This window comes from Artemia sp. Qi Xiang Cuo, chromosome 10 (assembly GCF_049724085.1).
Source record: "Artemia sp. Qi Xiang Cuo chromosome 10, ASM4972408v1, whole genome shotgun sequence".
Classification (NCBI taxonomy): Eukaryota; Metazoa; Arthropoda; class Branchiopoda; order Anostraca; family Artemiidae; genus Artemia; species Artemia sp. Qi Xiang Cuo.
This window is the reverse complement of record NC_142803.1, coordinates 28,187,427-28,211,559: the sequence shown is the minus strand read 5'-3', so window position 1 is coordinate 28,211,559 and position 24,133 is coordinate 28,187,427. Positions and strand designations below refer to the sequence as shown.

General features: G+C 35.2%; 1 protein-coding gene across 6 annotated transcripts in view; it reads left to right on the top strand.

The window, feature by feature from the left end:
* Positions 1-24,133, top strand: part of Hyccin (PI4KA lipid kinase complex subunit hyccin) — a 92,504-nt gene that overhangs the window by 38,577 nt on the left and 29,794 nt on the right. For 5 of the 6 annotated variants that reach the window (XM_089095329.1, XM_089095328.1, XM_089095330.1 and 2 more), the window contains exons 2-3: positions 14,408-14,595; positions 16,981-17,241. In XM_089095329.1, the coding sequence (XP_088951455.1) occupies positions 14,422-14,595; positions 16,981-17,241 (435 nt within the window). In that variant the 5' untranslated portion in view covers positions 14,408-14,421. Of the gene's footprint in view, positions 1-14,407; positions 14,596-16,980; positions 17,242-24,133 lie in introns of those variants that run through there. The other variant, XM_089095333.1, reaches the window with a different exon arrangement.

Below are 24,133 nucleotides of genomic sequence, written 5' to 3'. Positions count from 1 at the left end.
GGGGGCTAGTCAACTTTCAATCACATTTGGCTCATAAAAAAGGCACAAGCCACTCCAATTTCCAATTGAATGAGCTTTTTTCAAAACTCCTACGAAAACTACTTCGATACGAAATGCCCTGCCCTAAAGGAAAAAATTAATAAATAATACATTGTGCCAACATCGTTTTTTTGTGCCCCCAGGGCATAAAAAAGTATTTATCTAAATTTTTGTATTGCCTTTTTCCTGTTTTGTAAGAGGCTCTGGCCTACGTTTCTGCATTATATTATATTATTATTATTAAAACCCTTGCCCTGAGGACTTTGGGGAGTGTCCTCCTCTTTACTTAGTCCCCGTTTCTTGTCTCGTTTTCGAGTGCCGCCGTTATTTACTTAGATAGTGTGTTCCCGCAGACTAAGATTTGCGCAGTAACTTTCTCTATAAACTATGTATGCACCCAAGATATTATTCACAACTCTTGCACTGAGGGCTCTGAGGGGGTTATCATCCTAAAAGGCCTAATTTCCAGAACGTTCAACTACGTTGAATAAAATGGATATCTCAAACAGGCACTAGCCCTTTCAATTTCCAATTGAATGAGCTCTTATGGAGTTTCTACGACAGCGCTTTAAATAAAAACTTTATATGCCCCAGAGCATAAGTTACAACCCTTGCACTGAGGGCTCTGAGGGGGTTATCATCCTAAAAGACCTAATTTCCAGAACTTTCAACTACGTTGAACCAAATGGATATCTCAAAATTTTAATTCGACGTGTTTGGGAAAATAGTGGACGTGAGAGGGGCGTTAGTCGCTATCCAATCACTTTCAACTATTAAAAAAGACATTAGCCCTTTCGATTTCCAATTGAATGAGCCCTTTTGAAGTTTCTACGACAAAGCTTTCAACAAAAACTTTATATGCCCCCAGGGCATAACTATCAACCCTTGCATTGAGGGCTGTGGGGGAGGGGTTGTCATCCTTAAAGACCTAATTTTCAAAACTTTCAACTACGTTGAATAAAATTGCTATCTAAAAATTTTGATTGGATGTGTTTGGGGAAAAGGTGGGAGTGAGAGGGGGGTTAGTTGCCCTCAAAGCACTTTCGACTATTAAAAAGAGTACTAGCCCTTTGAATTTCAAATCGGATGAGTCCTATTTCAAGTTTCTACTACAAAGATTTCAATAAAAACCATATATGCCCCAGGGCATAACTTAAAACCCTTGCCCTGACGGTTGTGGGGGAGAGTCCTCCTCAAAAACACATTTTCTATCAGGAAATCAACTACGCTGAACAAAATAGCTATCTCAAAATTTTGATTGGATGCGTTTGAGGGAATGATGGGTGTGGGGGGGGCTAGCTGCCCTCCAATCACTCTCGACTATTAAAAAGAGCACTAGCCCCGCGAATTTCCGATCGATTGAGCCGGTTTTTAAGTTTCTACAACAACGATCTCTAGAAAAACGTCATATGCACCCATGGCATAACTTAAAACCTTTGCCCTGAGGTTTGTGGGGGAGTGTCCTCCTCAAAATCATATTTTCTATCTGGAAATCAACTACGCTGAACAAAATGGCTATCTAAAATATTGATTGGATGTCTTTTGAGAAAAAATGTGCGTGAAAGGGGGGTTAGTTGCCTTCAAATAACTTTTGACTATTAAAAAGGGCACTATCCCTTTGAATTTCCAATCGAATGAGCCCTTTTTCAAGTTTCTACGACAAAGATTTCAATGAAAACCTTATAGAACCCCAGGGAATAACTTATAATCCTTGCCCTAAGACTGTGGGGAGAGTTTCCTGCTCAAAGGTATAATTTCCTGAACTGCGTGGAACAAAATGGCTATCTCAAAATCTTTATTGGATGTGTTTGGGGAAATGGTGGGCGTGGAAGGGGTGTTAGTTGCTTTCCAGTCACTATTGACTTTTAAAAAAGGCACTAGCCATTTCAATTTCCAATCGAATGAGCCTTTTTTGAAGTTTCGACAACAACGCGTTATATAAAAACCTTATATGCCCCCTGGGCATAATTTACAACCCTTGCCCTGAGGGCTGTGGGGGGGTTGTCATCCTCAAAGACCTAATTTTTCAGAACTTAAAACTATTATTGGATATGTTTGGGGAATGATGGGTTTTGGGGAGGGGCTAGTTGACCTCTAATCACTTTCGACTATTAAAAATTGCACTCGCCCTTTGAATTTAAAATCGAATGAGCTTTTTTTAAAGTTTTTAAGACAACGAGTTTTTCAAAAACCATAAGCGCTCCCAAGTAATAACATTAAACTCTTTCCCCGATGATTGTTTGGGGAGTATTCTCATCAAAAACATATTTTCCATATGGTCTTGAGCAATGCTGAACAAAATCGACATCTCATAATTTTGAATGGAGGTGTTTGGGAAAATGATGGGCGTGAGGGGGGGGGGCTAGTTGCGTTCCAATCACTTTTGACTATTAGAAAGGGCACTAACTCTTGGAATTTCCAATCGAATGATCATTTTTTGAAGTTTCTACGACTACGCCTTCAATAAAAAACCTTATATGCCCCCAGGGCATAACTTAAAGCCCTTGCCCTGAGGGCTCTGGGGGAGTGTCCTCCTCAAAAACATATTTTCTATCAGGAAATCAACTACGCTGAACAAAATAGCTATCTCTAAATTTTGATTGGATGTGTGTGAGGGAATGATGGGTGTGGGGGGGGGGGCTAGCTGCCCTCCAATCACTTTCGACTATTAAAAAGGGTACTAGCCCTTTGAATTTCCAAACGAATGAGCCTGATTTGAAGTTTCTACGACAACGCCTTTTATAAAAACCTTATATGCCCCCAGGGCATAACTTAAAACCCTGGCCCTGAGGGTTGCGGGGGAGTGTCCTCCTCAAAATCATATTTTCTATCTGGAAATCAACTATGCTGAACAAAATGGCTATATAAAATATTGAGTGGATGCGTTTGGAGAAAAGATGGGCGTGAGAGGGGGGTTAGTTGCCCTCAAATCACTTTCGACTATTAAAAAGTGCAATATCCCTTTGAATTTCCAATCGAATGAGCCCTTTTTCAAGTTTCTACGACAAAGATTTCAATGAAAACCTTATAGAACCCCAGGGAATAACTTATAATCCTTGCCCTAAGACTGTGGGGAGAGTTTCCTGCTCAAAGGTATAATTTCCAATCGAATGAGCCTGATTTGAAGTTTGAATTTTTTGAAGTTTCTACGACTACGCCTTCTATAAAAAACCTTATATGCCCCCAGGGCATAACTTAAAACCCTTGCCCTGAGGGTTTTGGGGGAGTGTCCTTCTATAAAAACCTTATATGCCCCCAGGGCATAACTTAAAACCCTTGCCCTGAGGGTTTTGGGGGAGTGTCCTCCTCAAAAACATATTTCAAACAGTTCGTGGTAACGAACTGTAGGTAAGGAGCGACCCGGCTCAATGGTAACCGAAACTCTAGAAAACGGGATAACGAAACTCTAGAAAAGAATCAGATTTTAATGCTGATTTCAAATATATAAGTTTCATCAAGTTTTGAGCTACCCATCAAAAGCTAAGTGTCTGGGACGATGTTCCTTGTTTTCGAAAAGAGGGGGAAACACCCCTTGACAGTCATCGTACCGATAAGCAAATCACAACCTCATATTTAACACCTGAGAGAACCTCCATGCATAATGTCAAGGCTCTGATTTGCAAAAATGTGAAATTTTACATTTTTTGCCTTGAGAAACATCCTTGAGACGTGTTCTTTTGTTTTTTGTTTTTTTTTTCCCCAGGGGTGATAATAAGGACCATATATTCCTAGAATATTTTAAGAAGGCTTAGTCGAACGTAAATTAAAAGTTCCAATTCTCTTTTTAAATGACAAAAAAAAATGGAGGGCAAATAGGCCCCCTCCCACGCTATTTTTTTTCCCAAAGTCACCAGATCAAAATTTTGATAGCCATTTTGTTCAGCATGGTTGAAAATATGATAAATATGTCTTTTAGGATGACTTAATCCCTCGAAGTACCCAGAGGGAGGGCTAAAAGATATGAACTTTACCCAATGTTAACATATAGTATTGGTTATTCGGAAGTATACAGAAGTTTTCAGGAGGTTTTTTTTCTGGTAGCGGGAGGGAAGTTTGGGTCGGGGGTTATGTTGGAGGATCTGTTCATGAAGGAAGTTTTCATGGGGGAAGGGAAATTGCCATGAAGGGGGTGCCGGACTTGCCAGCATTATTTATTGGTTATTTTGAAGTATACAACCATTTTCAGGAAGGATTTTTTCTGTAGGGGGGGGGCTAGAGGAGGGGGTTATTCTGGAGAATCTTTCCGTGGAGGATGTTTCTGGGGGGTAAGGTAAATTTCTATGAAGGGGGCGCAGGATTTCCAAGTATTATTTAAAAAACGATCAGAAATTAAATAAAAAAAAAAAACAAGTTTTTTCAACTGAAATGTAAGAAGTAATATTAGAACTTAAAACTAACAGAAATTATAACGTATGTGAGGGGGTTCTCCCCCCAGTCAATACCTCGCTCTTTACGCTACAGTTTTTTTTTAGTGCTTTCAAAAGAGTTATCTATTCTAATTAAACGGCCTTTGTGATTCAGGGCTTTGTGAATTAATTTTTTTTAAAGTTTTAACTTATTGGACGTGTTATTGACTAAGGGGAGAACCCCCACATATACGTAATAACATATACGTAACAAAAAAAAACAATAAAAAAACAAGCGATACGGCTCAATAGTAATCGAAACTTTTAAAAACGGAATTTTGATGTCAATAAATGTATCAAAAGAATGTGTTTATAATGCTGATTCTAAATATATAAATTTTATTAAGTTTAGTATTACTCATCAAAGGCTACGAGCCTGAGAAAATTTACTCGATTTTTTAAAGAGGGGGGAAACATCCCCTACAAGTGAAAGAATTTTAATGAAAATCACATCGTCAGATTCAGCGTATCAGAAAACCCTATTTTATAGGTTTCAAGCTCATATCTGCAAAAATCTGCAACTTTGTATTTTTTGCCAGAAGAAAAATATACGAATATAGAAGTTAGTTACGTAAGTTAATTTGTAAAGACATCCATTTATCAAAAGAAAAGTAAAATTTTTATGCAAATAAAAGCTGCATTAACTAAAAAACGATCAGAAATTAAATAAAAAAAAACAAGTTTTTTAAACTGAAAGTAAGGAGCGACATTAAAACTTAAAACGAACAGAAATTATTCCGTATATGAGAGGGGCTGTCCCCTCCACAACGCCTCGCTCTTTACGCTAAAGTTTGACTCTGTCTCACAACTTTATTTTTTAAAACAATAAAAAAAAAATTTCCTTGAATAACAAAATAAACAGAAAATATGAACAATACAAAAACAGTTCAGAAACTAGTTTTATTTTAGATAATTATTTTCTGTATTTACTACAATTTTCTATTGACAACAGATAAATTTAGAATATTTGATTTTTTTTGTGAAGGTGGAGGGGGTTGGCCAGTTAAAGATTTACAACAATAAGATTATAAAGGAAAAGATAAAAAAAATTATATTATAAAAAACTTAAAGCTAAATAGGTAGTTATGTATTAAACCAAATACAGTCGAGAAGTTTACTTACTTGAATCTGCGAAAAACAGCCTAACCTTTCTGGATTCGGGGCAATTAACTCGGCTCAGTGACATGAAGTAAGATGTAGGTATATTTTAATTAAATACTTAATATATAGAGTTTGTATTTTGGTTAGGTTTTTTTGTTGTTGTTTCCCTAATTTTGTTGCTAAAATATAATAATTTCATCATATTTTGGTATATTGCTTTACAATTAACCTAATTTAACTTCTCGAATGTGTTTGGTATCAAACAGTTCGTGGTAACGAACTGTAAGTAAGGAGCGACCCGGCTCAATGGTAACCGAAACTCTAGAAAACGGGTTTTTGATACCAAAGGATACATTAAAAGAATCAGATTTCAATGCTGATTTCAAATATATAACTTTCATCAAGTTTAGTGCAACTCATCAAAAGTTACCCGCCTAAGAAAATTTGGCTGATTTTCAAAAAAAGGGGGAAAGACCCCCTAAAAATTATAGAACCTTAATGAAAATCACACCATCATATTCAGAGTATCAGAGAACCCTAATGTAAAGGTTTTAAGCTCCTATCTACAAAAATTTGGAATTTTACATTTTTTTGCCAGAAGAAAGATCACGGATGCGTGTTCATTTGTTTGTTTTTTTTTTCCCCATGGGTGATCGTATCGACCCAGTGGTCCTAGAATATCTTAGGAGGGCTCATGGGAAGATAAAATAAAAGTTCTAGTGCCCTTTTTAAGTGACCCAAAAAAATGGAGGCCAAATGGGCCACCTCCCACGCTTATTTTTTTCCCAAAGTCACCCGATCAAAATTTTGAGATAGCCATTTTGTTCAACATGTTCGAAAATATGATAAATATGTCTTTTAGGATGACTTAATCATCCGAAGTACCCAGAGGGAGGGCCAAAGGTTATGAACTTTACCCAATGTTAACATATAGTATTGGTTATTCGGAAGTATACAGAAGTTTTCAGGAGGTTTTTTTTCTGGTAGTGGGAGGGAAGGGTGGGTCGGGGGGTATGTTGTAGGATCTGTCCATGAAGGAAGTTTTAATGGGGGAAAGGAAATTGCCATGAAGGGGGTGCCGGACTAGCCAGCATTATTTATTGCTTATTGGGAAGTATACAACCATTTTCAGGAAGGATTTTTTCTGGAGGGGGGGGCTAGAGGAGGGGGTTACTCTGGAGAATATTTCCGTAGAGGATGTTTCTTTGGGGCAAGGGACATTTCTATGAAGGGGGCGCCGGATTTCCAAGCATTATTTAAAAAACGATCAGAAATTAAATAAAAAAAAACAAATTTTTTCAACTGAAATGTAAGAAGGAATATTAGAACTTAAAACGAACAGAAATTATAACGTATGTGAGGTGGTTCACCCCCAAGTCAATATCTCGCTCTTTACGCTACATTTTTTTTTAGTGCTTTCAAAAGAGCTATCTATTCTAATTAAACGGCCTTTGTGATTCAGGGGTTTGTGAATAAAAAATTTTTTTAACTTTTCAAACAGTTCGTGGTAACGAACTGTAAGTAAGGAGCGACCCGGCTCAATGGTAACCGAAACTCTAGAAACCGGAATTTTGATACCAACAGATGAATAAAAAGAATTAAATTTTAATGCTAATTTCAAATATATAAGTTTCATCAACTTTAGTGTTACCTATCAAAAGTTACACACCTGAGAAAACTTGGCTGATTTTCAAAAAAAAGGGGGAAAGACCCCCTAATAGCTATAGAACCGTAATGAAAATCACACCATCATATTAAGCGTATCAGAGAACCCTACTGTAGAGGTTTCAAGCTCCTATCTTCAAAAATGTGGAATTTTGCATTTTTTGCCAGAAGAAAGATCACGGGTGCGTGTTTATTTGTTTGTTTTTTTTTCCCAGGGGTAATTGTATTGACCAAGTGGTCCTAGAATATCGTAGGAGGGCTCATTGGAACGGAAATTAAAAGTTCTAGTGCCCTTTTTAAGTGACCAAAAAAATGGAGGGCAACTAGGCCCCCTCCCACGATCATATTTTTTCTCAAAGTCACCCAATTAAAATTTTGAGATAGCTATTTTGTCCAGCATAGACGAAAATCTAATAAATATCTCTTTTACGATGACTTAATCACACAAAGTTCCCAAGGTACGTGCTGAAAGTTATGAACTATGCCCATTGCTTACATATTGTATTGGTTATTGGGAAGTATACAGACATTTTAAGGAAGAATTTTTTTCTGGTGGGGGGGGGGGCGGGGGGAGGGGGTTACTCGGGAGAATCTTTCCGAGGAGTATGTTTGTTTGGGGCTAGGTACATTTCTATGAAGGGGGCGCCAGATTTCCAAGCATTATTTAAAAAACGATCAGAAATTAAATTAAAAAAACCAGTTTTTTCAACTGAAAGTGAGAAGCAACATAATAACTTAAAATGAACATAAATTATTACGTATATGAGGGGGGTCTCCCCCAAGTCAAAACCTCGCTCGTTACGCAACAGTTTTTTTTAGTGCTTTCAAAAGAGCTATCTATTCTAATTAAACGGCCTTTGTGATTCAGGGGTTTGTGAATTAAATTTTTTTTAACTTTTAACGTAAAGAGCATGGTATTGACTAAGGGGAGAACCCCATCATATACGTAATAACATATAATTAATAAAAAAAAAACAATAAAAAAAACAAGTGATACGGCTCAATATTAATCGAAACTTTTAAAAACAGAATTTTGATGTCAATAAATGTATCAAAAGAATGGGCTTCTAATGCTGATTCTAAATATATTAATTTTATTAAGTTTAGTATTACTCATCAAAGGCTACGAGCCTGAGAAGATTTACCTGATTTTTTTAAGAGGGGGGAAACATCCCCTAAAAGTGAAAGAATTTTAATGAAAATCACACCGTCAGATTCAGCGTATCAGAAAACCCTATAACATAGATTTCAAGCTCATATCTGCAAAAATCTGCGACTGTGTATTTTTTGCCAGAAGAAAAATATACGAATATAGAAGTTCGTTACGTAAGTTAATTTGTAAATTACGTCAGAACCAAATTTAGAGACAGCCATTTAGCAAAAGAAAAGTAAAGTTTTTATGAAAATTTTGTTTTCTTATTCAATGCCGGCGAGCCAAAATAAAAGCTGCATTAACTAAAAAACGATCAGAAATTAAATAAAAAAAACAAGTTTTTTAAACTGAAAGTAAGGAGCAACATTAAAACTTAAAACGAACAGAAATTATTCCGTATATGAAATGGGCTGTGCCCTCCTCAACACCTCACTCTTTACGCTAAAGTTTTTATTGTTTAAAAGAAAGAGTTGTGAGAAAGTCAAACTTTAGCGTGAAGAGCGAGGCGTTGAGGAGGGGACAGCCCCTTTCATATACGGAATAATTTATGTTCGTTTTAAGTTTTAATGTCGCTCCTTACTTTCAGTTTAAAAAACTTGTTTTTTTTTATTTAATTCTATCTGGAAATCAACTACGCTGAACAAAATGGCTATCTCAAAATTTTGATTGGATGTGTTTGAGGGAATGATGGGCGTGGGGGAGGGGGCTAGTTGCCCTTCAATCACTTTTGTCTATTAAAAAGGGCACTAGCCACTCCAATTTCCAATCGAATGAGCCCTTTTTGAACTTTGTATCACAACTCCTTCGATACGAAGTGCCCGGGTATGGAGAAAAAAACAACAACCATAAACACATTGTGCTCACATCGTTCTCCAATCCTCCAATCACTTTCGACTATTAAAAAGGGCAAACGCCCTTTGAATTTCCAATCGAATGAGCCTGTTTTGAAGTTTCTACGTGGGGGGGCCAGTTGCCCTCCAATCCCTTTCGACTATTAAAAAGGGCACTAGCCCTTTGAGTTTCCAAATCGAATGAGCATTTTTTGAAGTTTTCACGACAACGCCTTCTATAAAAACCTTATATGCCCCCAGGGCATAACTTAAAACCCTTGCCCTGAGGGTTGTGGGGGAGTGTCCTCCTCAAAAACACATTTTCTATCTAGAAATCAACTACGCTGAACAAAATGGCTATCTCAAAATTTTGATTGGATGTGTTTGGGGGACTGATGGGCGTGGGAGGGGGGGGGGCTATTTGCCCTCCAAACATTTTTGAATATTAAAAAGGGCAATAGCCCTATAAATTTCCAATCGAAGGAGCCTTTTTTAAAGTTTCTACGACAATGCCTTCTATAAAAACCATACATGCCCCTAGGGCATAACTTAAAACCCTTGCCCGGAGGGTTGTGGGGTAGTTTCCTCCTCAAAAACATATTTTCTATATGTAAATCAACTACTCTGAACAAAATGGATATCTCACAATTTTGATTGGATGTGTTTGGGGGACTTATGGGCGTGGGGGGGGGGCTAGTTCCCCTTCAATCACTTTCGACTATTAAAAAGGGCACTAGCCCTTTGAATTTCCAATCGAATGAGCCTGTTTAGAAGTTTCTACGACAACGCCTTCAATAAAAACCCTATATGCCCCCAGGGCATAACTTAAAACCCTTTCCCTAAGGGTTGTTGGGGAGTGTCCTCCTCAAAAACACATTTTCTATCTGGGAATCAACTACGCTGAACAAAATGGCTATCTCAAAATTTCGATTGTATGTGTTTGGGGAATGATTGGCGTTAGGAGGGGGCTAGTTGCCGTCCAACCACTTTCGATTATTAAAAAGGGCAGTAGAACTCTCGATTTCTAATCGAATGAGCCCCTTTTGAAGTCTCTACGACGACTCCTTCTATATGAAGACCCTCAAAAAAGTATTTTCTACCTGGAAATCAACTAAGCTTAAAAAAATTGTCTTCTCTAAATTTTGAATGGATGTGTTCGGGGGAATGACGGGCGTGGGGGGGGGGCTAGTTGCCCTCCAATAACTTTCGACTATTAAAAAGGGCAATAGCCAGTCAAATTTCCAATCGAATGAGCCCTTTTCGAAGTTTCTACGACAACTCCTTCGATACGAAGTGCCCGGGTATGGAGAAAAAACCAAAAACACGTTGTGCCCACATCGTTCTTTACTTAGGCAGCGCTAGCGCGCTGCCTATGATTCTAATGGTGTACTTTGTAGTTCAATTACTATAGGCTATAATTCGTTCTTTAATATAACAGAAAAGAAAAAAAGATACTGTCGATACAAAATATCCTGGCTGCAGCCACTTTCCTTATTTTCGAAGTCAGCAGATTTTCTCTGCTGTTCAAGCCAAGGGACTGTTATTATCCTTTATAGGGTTTTCGGACAAGGTGGTTCTAATTAAAACCTCACAATTTTCAACGATAATCAAACAGTTCGTGGTAACGAACTGTAAGTAAGGAGCGACCCGGCTCAATAGTAACCGAAACTTTAAAAACGGAATTTTGATACCAATAGATACATAAGAAGAATCAGATATTTCTGCTGATTTCAAATATATAAGTTTCATCAAGTATAGTCTTTCTCATCAAAAGTTACGTGCCTGAGAATATTTGCCTTATTTTGGTAAAAAGGGGGAAACAACCCCTAAAAGTTATAGAACTAATGAAAATCACACCATCAGATTCACCGTATCAGAGAGCCTTAGTTAAGAGGTTTCAAGCTCCTATCTGCAAAAATGTGGAATTTTGTATTTTTTCCAGAAGAAAGATCACGGATGCGTGTTTTTTTGTTTTTTTTTCTTTGTTTTTTTTTTTCAGGGGTGATCGTATCGATCCAGTACTCCTATAATATCGTGAAATGCTCATTCGAACGGAAATTAAAAGTTCTAGTGCCCTTTTTAAGTGACCAAAAAAATTGGAGGGCAACTTGGCCCCCTACCACGCTCATTTTTTTCCCAAAGTCACCCAATCAAAATTTTGAGATAGCCATTTTTTTTAGCATAGTCGAAAATCTAATCAATATGTCTTTGAGGATGACTTAATCCCCCACAGTTCGCGGGGGAAGGTCTACAAGTTTTAAACTTTGCCCATTGTTTACATATAGTATTGGTTATTGGGAAGCATACAGGTGTTTTCAGGAGGAATTTTTTTTCTAGTGGGAATTTGGGGTTGGAGTAGGGGTTACGGGGAAGGATTTTTCCATGGAGGATATTTCCTTGTGGGAAGGAACATCTCCATGAAGGGGGCGTCAGATTTCGCAGCATTATTTAAAAAAAACGATCAGAAATTAAATAAAAAAACGAGTTTTTTTCAACTGAAAATAAGGAGCAACATTAAAACTTCAAACGAACAGAAATTACTACGTATTTGAGAGGGTTCGCCCCCTAGGTAATACCTCGCTCTTTGCGCTAAATTTTTTTAGTACTTTCCAAAGAGCTATCTATTCTAATTAACTGGCCTTTGTGATCTAGGGGTTTGTGATTCGAACAAAATTCGAACTTTAGCGTAAAGAGCGAGGTATTGACAAGGGGGCGAACTCCCTAATATACGTAATAAAAATAAACGAATATAGAAATTTGTTACGTAAGTTAATTCGTAAGTTACGCCCGAACAAAATTTCGAGAAAACCAATTAGTCAAAAAAAGGAAAATTAATATGCCAATTTTGTTTTAATTATTCATGTACGGTGGTCCAAAATCAAAGCTGCATTAATTCAAAAACGTTCAGAAATTAACTGAAAAAAACAAGTTTTTTTTAGCTGAAAGTAAGGAGCGACATTACAACTTAAAACGAACAGAAATTATTCTGTATATGAAAAGGGGTTGTCCCCTCCTCAACGCCTCGCTCTTTACGCTAAAGTTTGACTCTGTCTCACAACTTTATTTTTTAGAACAATAAAAAACTTTAGCGTGAAGAGCGAGGCGTATATATATATATATATATATATATATATATATATATATATATATATATATATATATATATATATATATATATATATATATATATATATATATATATATATATATATATATATATATATATATATATATATTATATATATATATATATATATATATATATATATATATATATATATATATATATATATATATATATATATATATATATATATATATGTATATATATATATATTTATATAGGCTACACATCCAACAATTTACGGATAATATGTTTTAATGAATCCCAATCTCTGGTTTTCAATGATTGAGCGCGTTTCTTTATTTCGTCTTATTCTTTGAGAATCTGTAATGCTACTTAGCCTAGTTTTCTAGTTTTCACTTTATATTGTATCTAGCTTACTATGCTCTATTGTATTTGACAGTAGGGAATTCCATTCCTTTAGAGAAACAAGAATACAAAGAAGTAGGATTAAAAACTTTTTTTGAACCAAAATGTATTGGGTACTACAATCTACACAGGTTTTTATAAGTTCTTGGCGTTTATCCCCCCCCCCCCGGCGATTACCGCCCAGAAAATACCCCCACCGAAAAATACTCCCCTGCGGAAAATACACCCCCGTGGAAAATAGGGCTTTCCAAATTTGAGAATTTTATCGGAGTTTTATTTTTTTTTAAATTTCCGTAGGGGAAAGAATTTTGGTACCTGTCTATTATGTGCCACTCACTAAGGTTTATGCTGTGTAAAATTTGAAACATTACATTTACTGGTTGTTTTTTTTTTTTTTTTTTTTTTTTTTTTTTTTTTTTTTTTTTTACTTAACAAAATTTCCAGATGCCTCGCTATTCTTCTGTAATTTTTAGTGGCTATATACCTAGAAAGAATAGTTTTCTGACTTCAAACTGTCCAAATAATTTACCCCCCTCCTTATGTTCAAATATATAGCCCAAATTATATATTTCCCATATATTCTGTCACTTGTCTTTTGTCTTGTCTCGCGCTAAGCGGAAAAAACTAGCGAAGAAACCGATCTGTTCTTTAGTTTTACACGACGTAAACTTGAGTGAGCGGCCCATAATAAAAAAAAAAATAAAACTCAAATAAAATTCTCAAATTCGGAAAGCCTTATTTTCCACGGGGGGTGTCTACCGGGGTGTATTTTTTTTTTGGGGGGGGGGGGTAAACGCCGGCCACTGTTCTTATATCAAAGTTTTAAACTGGAAAGGGTGATGAGATCAGAATTTTCAAGTATAAATTTTTGTGTTTATTTACTTTGACTAAGGAATTCTACAATGGAGGTGATTCTACTACTCTTCCATGATTGGTATGTCATTGGTGTACCATCAGTTCCTCTCCCTTTCCTTAGAGAAATTTGCTACTAAAGATGCGTTTTTATTTATTATGACTCTCCTCTTAACAGGAGTATCTTATGGCTCACCTCCTCCTCCCCCCCCCCAGAGGGTCAGACCTTGGGGCACCTATACTTCTGCAATCATGGTTGCAGCAAACTGTGACCTAGTAAAGAACGAACTCTAGCCCATAGTAACCGGAAAGTTAAAAGCATATATTGAAGAAAATTGTCGAGTGAGGGAGAATAGCCATTTGAAGTTGATTTAGGAATGGTAACTATTATTTTGATCAGTCTTAATGGTAAGAGTATATTGCAAATACAAATTTCTAGGAATTTCAAACAATAACCTGAAACCCCTCGAAAATGGTTTCGGATCGCATTAAAAGCTAGCCTATACCATAGCTGAAAACTGTATTTAAGAAAATTAAATCCCATATATTTTGAGTCAGAAGGAACACCACCTTTTTGAATGGGGAACATGATTTGTTTCATTTTTTATTATTGTTTTTTTTTTTTTTTTTTTCGTTGCAATTGGGGCAGTGAAATATCATATATATGTAAATTAGACAAAAACTACATTTATTTACAAAATATTATATTATTATATCATATCTTTTCATATCTTTTGACAAGACAAGAGATGATATAGCACACGTATCTTTCGAAAAGTTACTATTCTGGGGCATACTGTTAAGGACTGTGAATGTTTTTTCCTAATAGAACTTTTTTATAGATTTTATAGCATGTGTTTATTTACAGGTGGCAATCACACAATGGCCACTTCAGTTAAGAAATTTATTGATGGAATCAAGGAAATAATCGGCTTATCAACAACTAGTGTTTTGGACCAAAACTCTGTACAGAAAATCAAGATATTTCTCAAGGCTGACTGGGACAGATATTATGATGTCATCTGCCAGTTTTCTGAAGCTTCAGGTGAATTAGAGGTAATTATTATAAAAGCCCACAGAAGGATTTGTGGGGATTTCCACCTCCTGTATATGCATATAAATGATCTCATTTCTTCCTATGAAAATACTCTGCTCCTAAAGGTCTCATTCTTATGCATTTATATTGTGATTAGTTCTCTTTATTACTCAGAGGTACTTGATCTTCCAAAACCTTTAGAGCCTTTTTAGCTTACAACTGGCTTGGGAGCTGAAGCCCTGCTCGACTTTTGTAATACAAAGAGTAGCCTAAATACATATATCTCCCAATTGTATTTGGCTATTTCGACAAAAGATATAGTCCAAATGGAAAATTTGCTACTCTAAAATGTGTATATGTCCTACTTTTGCGAATTCTGACTTGAGTTTTTGGAATTTATCAGTGAAAGCTATAAAAAGTAAGTAGAAGCCCCCCCCCACCAACACAAACATAAAGCCTTCTTGAATTTGCTTGTAGTTTACAGCAAAATAAAAGTCAGACTTATAGCGTATATACAATATTGAGAAAGCAAAACAGGGCTTTACTGAAAACGAATTATATTACAAATGTTTTCTTTTGTACTTAATATTGAAGATAAATATTAAAATTACAGTTAAATTTTGAACTGATGAGCTTTCAACAATTAATATCATTATACATAAAATATTCAGTTTAATTTATTGGTTCTTTCCAAGATTGGTCAAGACAAATATAGTTTCACTACAAACAAAATTTGGATACTGCCCCCTTCTTTAACTGTAAAAAACTAAAACCTTCTGCGTCGTTGGCGCTTCACTGAAAACGCATTACTCGTATATTACAAATTTATTCTTTTCCAGTTCTTACAGCATTGAAAATGAAAATAAAAATTACAGTGAAAAAAAAAACTTGAACTGATGGATCTTTCAACAACTAATATCATTATATATCTAATATTCAATTTGATTTTGTTTATACTTTCCAAGACTGTTCAAGACTTATATAGTTTTCAGTAAGGCGCCAATGACGCAGTAGGTTTTAGGCTTCTGCAGTGAGGCGATACCCAAACTCTTGTTTTTAGTTATTTTTATTCGATTCAAACTTGATTTGTATATTCAATATAAGTTTCACTTGTTTTAAGATTTATTTATTCATTTACATTAATATATATTGTATGTTTGTTCGCATTGATTGTTTATATAATTTCTGTTCGTTTTAAGTTTCATTTATACTTTAATAGCAAACTATTGTTTTTCGTTTTAAGCTTGATTTTTATATTCAATCTAAGCATTAGTCGCTTTAAGATCTATTTATTCATTTATATTATTACTTGTTGTATGTTTTTTGCTATGATTGTTTATTTAATTTCTGTTCGTTTTGGGTTTCATTTATTCTTTATTAGTAATTTCTGGTCGTTTTGAGTTCGAATTTTGACAGGTATTTGTATCTCCTGAGCTTAAGTTTAAAATGGCCTTTACTTTTCTTTGAAACACTTATTTTTCGGAAGGTTTTTTTAATTAATTTCAATCAACAGCCCTTTTTGTGTAGGGTTCACAAGGAAAGACCATCGTTTCATAGTGCCTTCCAGGATAGGAGTTTGTTTAAGACTGTTATCTTTTGTAAAATTCTTAAATGTGTATGCTGAATACTTACTTATATGGTAAAAATTTATTTGCGTGAAAAATCTTGACTTTAAATGTGGCTTTTGCAAATAATATTATTTTCAGGAAATAGATTTAATTCAAGAAGGAAGGGCTAGAAGGTCTGTTTCTAAAAGAATTTGGAAAAGTAATATTGCGTAACAGCAGTACCATATAATCTTCCCTCCCTCTCAGGTCCTGTGACACCATCTTAAGCTTGGAATTACTACTACAACGACTACTTCTAACAACTCTTCCGTATCAAGCCACCTGAGGCCAACACAGCTACGCACGCTCCTCCTTCATCCTAATCTATTTAAAGCCTCCCTCTTTAAATTCTCCCAAAAAGTTCCAATTTCCCTTAAATCCTTCTTTACGACCAAGTGTTTTTCGTCTGTCAATCATCTAATTCATTGCACAGGAAAGACAATCTTTTCATAGTGTCTACAAGGAAAGAAGTTTGTTTAAGATCGTCTTCCTTTGTAGACGCTTATGGCTCTATATACGCTTGGAAATTAAGTGGGCCTTTAACAACTTTTATTATTTGGAGGATATAGAGTTGCTTTGGCTGGGGGAGAGGCCCCAAGAGCTCCTCCTAGAAGAATAAAAAAAAACAATATACTGGAACATCTGTTTTTGAGACTGTATGATCCCCCTCCCAATTCTTATGAAACCCCCTGAAGCTTGGAACTGCATGCACTTTTGCTTGCTTTTCAAATATCAATTATATTAGTTCAGTTAGCACAATGTTGCTTTTAAGACTTGTAATGCACTCTCTGTTTTTAGGCAAAGGCATGTGTTTGTCAATTCCTCTCTCTGTTTTACCAATCGAGAGACGAAGAGCTGCAAAGATTTTGTCTTCAACTTACACCCAACTTTACATACATTATTTTAGATGGCTACTCTAGAGGGACTTTTCGATCCCTGCCTTGGCTTAAAACTTTGATAGCATCTGTGTACAACTTTTCAATATCAGACGAAAAAGCCAAACCGAAAACGCAGAGTTTTAGAGTGCTGCCTCTGAGTCATCCCTCTTATTATCATGAGGTGAGTAACATTCATTTATGGACACATAATTTGAAGAGGATCTGTAGTAGTGTAGAATAGCACTTATCTGAAGTATAGCTATTTCTTGAATACTGATAAAATTTCAACTTGAACTGAGGTTAATGGTTTTGGAAAATTTAGCAATCCTTGTAAAATTTGCGTTTTTTTTTTTTTTTTTTTTTTTTTTTTTTTGTCGACGGAAAACCGGATTGTGCTGATTCATTCGATAATCTGGAACCAGAGTGGGTCTATAATATGCTGTAGATAGAGTTTCATGACAAAATCAGCAAAAGGAAGAGGATTGTAGTGAAAGATAGAGGAGACTTACTGTAGGAGAATACAATAAAGAGCAGTGTAGTCATTTCTTCAGTTAATTATTACTACTTTAATCCCCGATCACCCAAGGAGAGTCCTACAGCTGTTGACAATATTATATATCAATATAAAAAAGAAATAAAAATATGAAGAAAATTTTAGAAATATATATATATGGATGCAATCTAAAATCAGTTTTCCTATCTTCTAAATCACTAATTCTCGAAGTTTTTTGGGCAAGAGACCTCTTTTCCAAAATGAACTGATATCTCAGAAATCCAATCTTAATCCTATCTTACCTTAAAAGTCCTATATATTTTTTTTATTGCCAAAAAGAAGCCTAATCGTTGTTGCAGCGGTAGCTGCAACCCAGTAAAGAACAAACTACGGCTCATTATTTCCAAAAATAAGAAAATGTGTTAAAAACAACGACTAGGTAGTGAGAAACAATTGCCATGTGTTGATGATTCAGGAAAGGTATTATCTAGATTAGTCTGAATTGTAAAACGTTATTTTGAAAATGAATTTGTGAAATTTCTAAAAATAGCCTGAAACCCCTAAAAAAACCTCGAATAGAAACAAAAGTATGCCATTGGAATCACCATGGCCAAAAACCCTATACATAAAACTTACAGTTCCCCTGGCTTGAATCACTTTTTTGCATGGAAAGCACTTATGTGTCCTCTTTTTCCTTTGTTTTCCTCCATTGCTAGCAGGGCGCTGGAACCTCAGAGAGAGAGAGCTGTTTAAGGGCTCAATTGAAAGGAAATTGCTATATCTAGTGCGTCCGTAACTAATAAAACGTAATGTTAAAAAGAAAACACGATTTTGACAAAAAACTGCATCTTCGTGTACAAGAGGATATTATATTGGGTACGATATCATATTTGAGTGACTCTGCTGCCTAATTCTCTGGGATTCATTCTTTACTATATACAGCTAAGAAAAAGCCGAAGGCTTTTTCCGGTGAGCGTTGTATGACGTATCTGTATGTAGGACGCTGTCAATCAAGACGTGAAGATTTTCTTACAAACGGCATTAGGTATAGCGATTTTTTTCGAATAAACCCTTAAACAGCTCACAATAACGCTAAATAATCCGGGTTACAGCGGTAGCTAGCAACCTAGTAAGAGACGATCACGTCCAATGTTAAGAAACACAATAACCCATAACTCCTAAAAATAGAATCAGATCAGAATAAAAAGTACACGATTAGAACTGCCTTGTCTGAAGCCTCTATATGGGAAAATTTTTGTCCCTTGACTTGAACAACAACGGAAATATTTTGGCTTGAAAATCAAGAAAAGTGGCAGCTACTACAACATTCTGCCTAAACGATATCTTTTTTTTCTTTTTCTTCTACAGATAGCTTGGCAATGGAACATCGTAGAGGATTGTTCAATGGCCCATTTTAAAGGAAATTAATGGGGTTAAAAATCTTTTGTAATTAAAACTAATAATTTTTAAAATAGAATAAATTTTTCTACAAAACCTGAATATTTCATGTTAAAAATTGATCAATGACGTCATAATCATAGGTTGTAGCCCGGTCGTCTCTTACTATTCCAATTAAGAAAAAGCCATAGGTTTTTTTCTGGTTGTAATTTCTTTCTCAAAGAGCGCCATTGGAGTGGCAATACCTGCTATTATTAAAATTAATTAAAAAAACTTTTTCAACAAAATAAGTTTTTCAAAGAAAAGTAAAGAACTCCATTAAACAAAAAATGAGCAAAAATAAAATCAAATAATCTACCAAGCGTGAAACTACCACAAATCAGCATCGATAAATAAATGAACCCAAAACGAACAGAAATTACAATAAATAACCGAGTCAAACTCAAAACGAGCAGAAATTAACATAAGTTGGGCGCAAAACCCCTATGCCTTCCCATGGCCAGAACAAGATTTGTACTTTACTGAAGAAATATAAATGTTTTTACTTTTATAACTTTAATAAATCAAATAATATTAACATTTTGATTACTAAATATCAATATATGTATATTAAACTAACAATGCATATTCATTTGTATTTTTTCAGTAAAGTGCAAATAAGTAAAAAGTATCGTCCAAATTACATCAAATCAGTCTCTTGGAAACCAAGAAACAAATACACAAGTGATGATTTATATCGCAGAAATCACATTGGAAGAGTTACTGTTTACAATTTTTTGAAAAGATACAAAAGAATTGATTTTTCTTCTTGTACGCAATAGATGAGGAAAACATCAAGCAAAGTCTTCAAATTCTACAAGAATTTTTACGGAAGCCGCAGGCTGAAGAAAAAAGCACAGTTTTGTTTCATAAGCCAGTCCAAGCACAATTCGACTAGGGCTAATAACAGGCAATCAAGTTTATTTGTCAGAAATTATAGATAAAAATGGGTATATAGGTCCAGGACTGTGGCAAATATGAATTCAGACTTAGAAAACTTAAATACTATCTTTGATATGTACAAAAAAAAAAGGTTGGAAAGTGTTCAACCATTGAAATGAAACTACTGCTAGAAAAAGCTAACGCGGTCATTTACATGGCTTCAAATTCACTAGTAAAGCTACATACAAGCATCCAAAAGCAGTGTTCAAAGTTTTTGGAGTATCAACCAAAAACAGATTATATCCCTGATGTTGAAGAATACACCCTTGCAATGGGAAATGTCAGGGAACATTTTGTGTATAACGAAGCATATCATCTCGAATCCGTGTATAATGTCTTTGGTGTCAACCATTGCTTGAAATGTGGTCACAGTGGTGACCTTTACGCTGCAATTCTGATTGACGAGGAAGGAAAAGCCATATTTTTTTACCAAGGTAATAATCAAGCTGTAGAAGTTGGTAATAGACGCTTGTGTATGAGGACAACACAAAACCAGCAAGATAATGAAACTGGGCACAGCTTTCCTAATTTTGTGCCTTCTTTTCTCAAAAGGTTAGTAGAAGGATCAGAAACGCAATCTTCTACCAATTTTGATGATTATGAATGGGTTACTAAGATGCAAAGTAATCAAATAGTTTGTGGGAACAAACTGTATAGTAAGAGCGACTTGTCTCAATAGTAACCTAAACTCTAAAAAACAGTATTTTGACGTTACGAGGTACATCAAAATAATTGAATTTTTATACTGAATTTAAATATATAAATTTCATCAAGTTGACTTATATCCATCAAAAGTTACGAGCCTGAGAAAATTTGCCTTATTTTCAAAAAAAGGGGAAAACACCCCCCAAAAGTCATAGAATGTTAATGAAAATCACACGATCTGATTCAGCGTATCTGAGAACCTTGCTGTAGACGTTTCAAGCTCCTATTTGCAAAAATGTGGAATTTTGTATTTTTTGCCAGAAGAAAAATCACGGATGCGTGTTTATTTGTTTGCCTTTTTTTACCAAGGGTGATCGTATCGGCCCAGAGGTCCTAGAATTTTGTGAGAGGCCTTATTTGAACAGAAATTAAAAGTTATAGTGCCTTTCTTAATCAAAAAACAAAAAAAATTTAAAGATAGAATCACTTTTTACAAAAAAAACTGAATTTTTGATGTCTTTTTATAATGCCGTCTTTTCAAGGATATTTGATTTTTTAAGCTATCACAACCATACATGAAGTAATAAGTGACGTGACGTAATATCTAACACCGATTGTGTACTAATAATCATATATAACGTAATGAGTGACGTTACGTAAAAATTAAAAAATAATTTTTTATTTTATTTTAGTTTCAAACAGTTCGTGATAACTAACTGTAAGTAAGGAGCGACCCGGCTCAATGGTAACTGAAACTCTAGAAAATGGGATTTTGATCCCAATAGATACATCAAAAGAATGAGATTTTAATGCTGATTTCTGATCAACTTTAGTCCTACCCATCAAAAGTTACGCGCCTGAGAAAATTTGGCTGATTTTTGAAAAAAGGGGGAAAGACTCCCTAAAAGCTATAGAACCTGGATGAAAATCACACCATCATATTCAGGGTATCAGAGAACCCTACTGTAGATATTTCAAGCTCCTATCTTCAAAAATGTGGAATTTTGCATTTTTTTTCCAGAAGAAAGTTCACGGATGCGTGTTTATTTGTTTGTTTTTTCCCCAGGGGTGATCGTATTGACCCAGTGGTCCTAGAATATCGTGGGAGGGCTCATTGGAACGGAAATTCAAAATTTCTAGTGCCCTTTTTAAGTGACCAAAAAAATGGAGGGCAACTATGCCCCCTCCCACGCTCATTTTTTTCCCCGAAGTCACCCAATTAAAATTTTGAGATAGCCATTTTGTTCAGCATGGTCAAAAATATGATAACTATGTCTTTTAGGAAGACTTAATCCCCCGAAGTCCCCGGGGGAGGGCTGAAAGTTATTAACTTTACCAAATGTTAACATATAGTATTTGTTATTGGGAGTATACAGACGTTTTCAGGGGGAATTTTTTATGGTAGTGGGGGGGGGGTCGGGGGTTATGTCGGAGGATCTTTCCATGAAGGTATTTTTCATAGGGGAAGGGACATTGCTAAGTAGAGGGCGCCGGATTTCCCAGCATTATTAAAAAAAAGATCAGAAATTAAATATTAAAAAAAACAAGTTTTTCAACTGAAAGTAAGGAGCAACATCAAAATTTAAAACAAACAGAAAATATTACGTGTATGATTGAGTTCACCCCCTAGTCAATACCTTGCTCTTTAAGCCAAAGATTTGTTAGCACTTTCATAAGAGCTATTTATTCTAAATAACGGCCTTTGTGATTAAGGGGTCATTTTTAAAGAATTGGAATAAAATTTGAACTTTAGCTTAAAGAGCGAGGTATTGACTAATATACATATTAAAAATAAATGAATATAGAAGTTCGTTCCGTAAGTTAACTCGTAAGTTACGTATATATTTATTACTAATAAAAACGTTCGTAAATAAAATTAAGTACGTTTCGAAAAAGCCATTTAACCAAATAAAAGTAAAATGAATATGCAAATTTTGTTTTAATTATTCATGTACGGTGAGCCAAAATCAAAACCTGTATTGATGTTCAAAAATTAAATTAAAAAAACAAGTTTTTTTTAACTGAAAGTAAGGAGCGACATTAAAACTTAAAACGAACAGAAATTATACCGTATAAGAAAGGGGCTGCCCCCCCTCCTCAACGCCTCGCTCTTTACGCTAAAGTTTGACTTTCTCTCAACTCTATTGTTTTTAAACAATAGAAAACTTTAGCGTAAAGAGCGTAGTATGTTAAAAATATACTAAAAGTATGTTATAAATAGAGCGTAGTACGTAAACTTTAGTATAGTATGTTAAAAATGTATCATAGACATGAACAAGTCTTTGTCTTTCCTTAGCTGTAACCTAGTAAAGAACCAACTGCATTGTCAATAACGACTGTGCTGTCAAAAAGTTCCTTTTTTGAAAAGAATTCTGTCTTATTAGAGGTTAAATTATAAAAAAAAGCTCGTTAGTTAGTTAAATTCTTGTTGTTGTTGAAGATTAATTGGCTTAGTAGAACATTATTCCAATATTTGTTGAATGGTGAAGTCAATAATTTTTTTTTCCCGTAATTTGTAATACAAGGAATAATATGAAATCTAGTTTATGATGATATTTCAAGGAATATGACGACGTTTCAGGGAATTAGGCTACGGAGTTGCTCAAGTCAAAATACCTCAGGGAAGCAACTGTTCAAAAGATGCGTGTGTTATATGAAGATGCAGTTTTTGTCAGAAATTGCGATTATTTTAATGTTATCTTTTGTTACTTAAAAACGGCACTAGATATGGCGATTTCTTTTCGAATGAGACCTCTCCCAACATCCTACGACCACTGGTTAGGTGCAATCACCCGGGGGGGGGAGGGAATGAGATACACCACTACTCTCCATGCGGAAGGGGTTCTTCTTGTTGTTCAAGATTGGGGACTGTAATTCTCCCCTTTTTTCTTTTTTTTTAGTTATTATTTCGATCCTACACTGTTTTTGAGAGGTTTCAGGCTATCTTTCGGAATTCCCATAAATTGTTTTTTGCAGTAAACTTTTATTATTAAAATTAGCCGAAATAACAGTTACCACTACTGAATTAGCTTCAAATGGCTGTTGTTCCTCACTTGACGGCTTGGTTATGTCATGCAAGCCACCTATGAAAGATGTGTAAATGATATGCTCTATATAACTCGGACGTTAAATGATACATAAGAGGTTTGCTTTTTGGATTATGAGAGTGTTATTTTGTAACGTCATTGTGCTATTTAGTAGGCTAGATTTTTTTTAACATGACTGGGTATTTTGTATATTTGAGAGGGACTCTTCCTCTCTGTTTAACAATCCATATGCAAGAAACGTTTTTTTTTTTAATTTCATCTTGTACTGTTATCAAGCTGCAGTAGTTGAGCTGACAGAAAGTGCTGATCACGATCAACAAATCTTTGAAACCAATTATCCGGCTGTGATAATTAAAAGGGCGACATATGCTATTTTGGTCGAAAATAACCTGTGTATTTGTCGTGGGTAAATTAAACACGATGAATCAAATGGCACTGTCAGAATTGTCCTATCTTGTACCGTTACCTACAGCGACCAGACGAATGCCTTGATAATTACCACACTCACT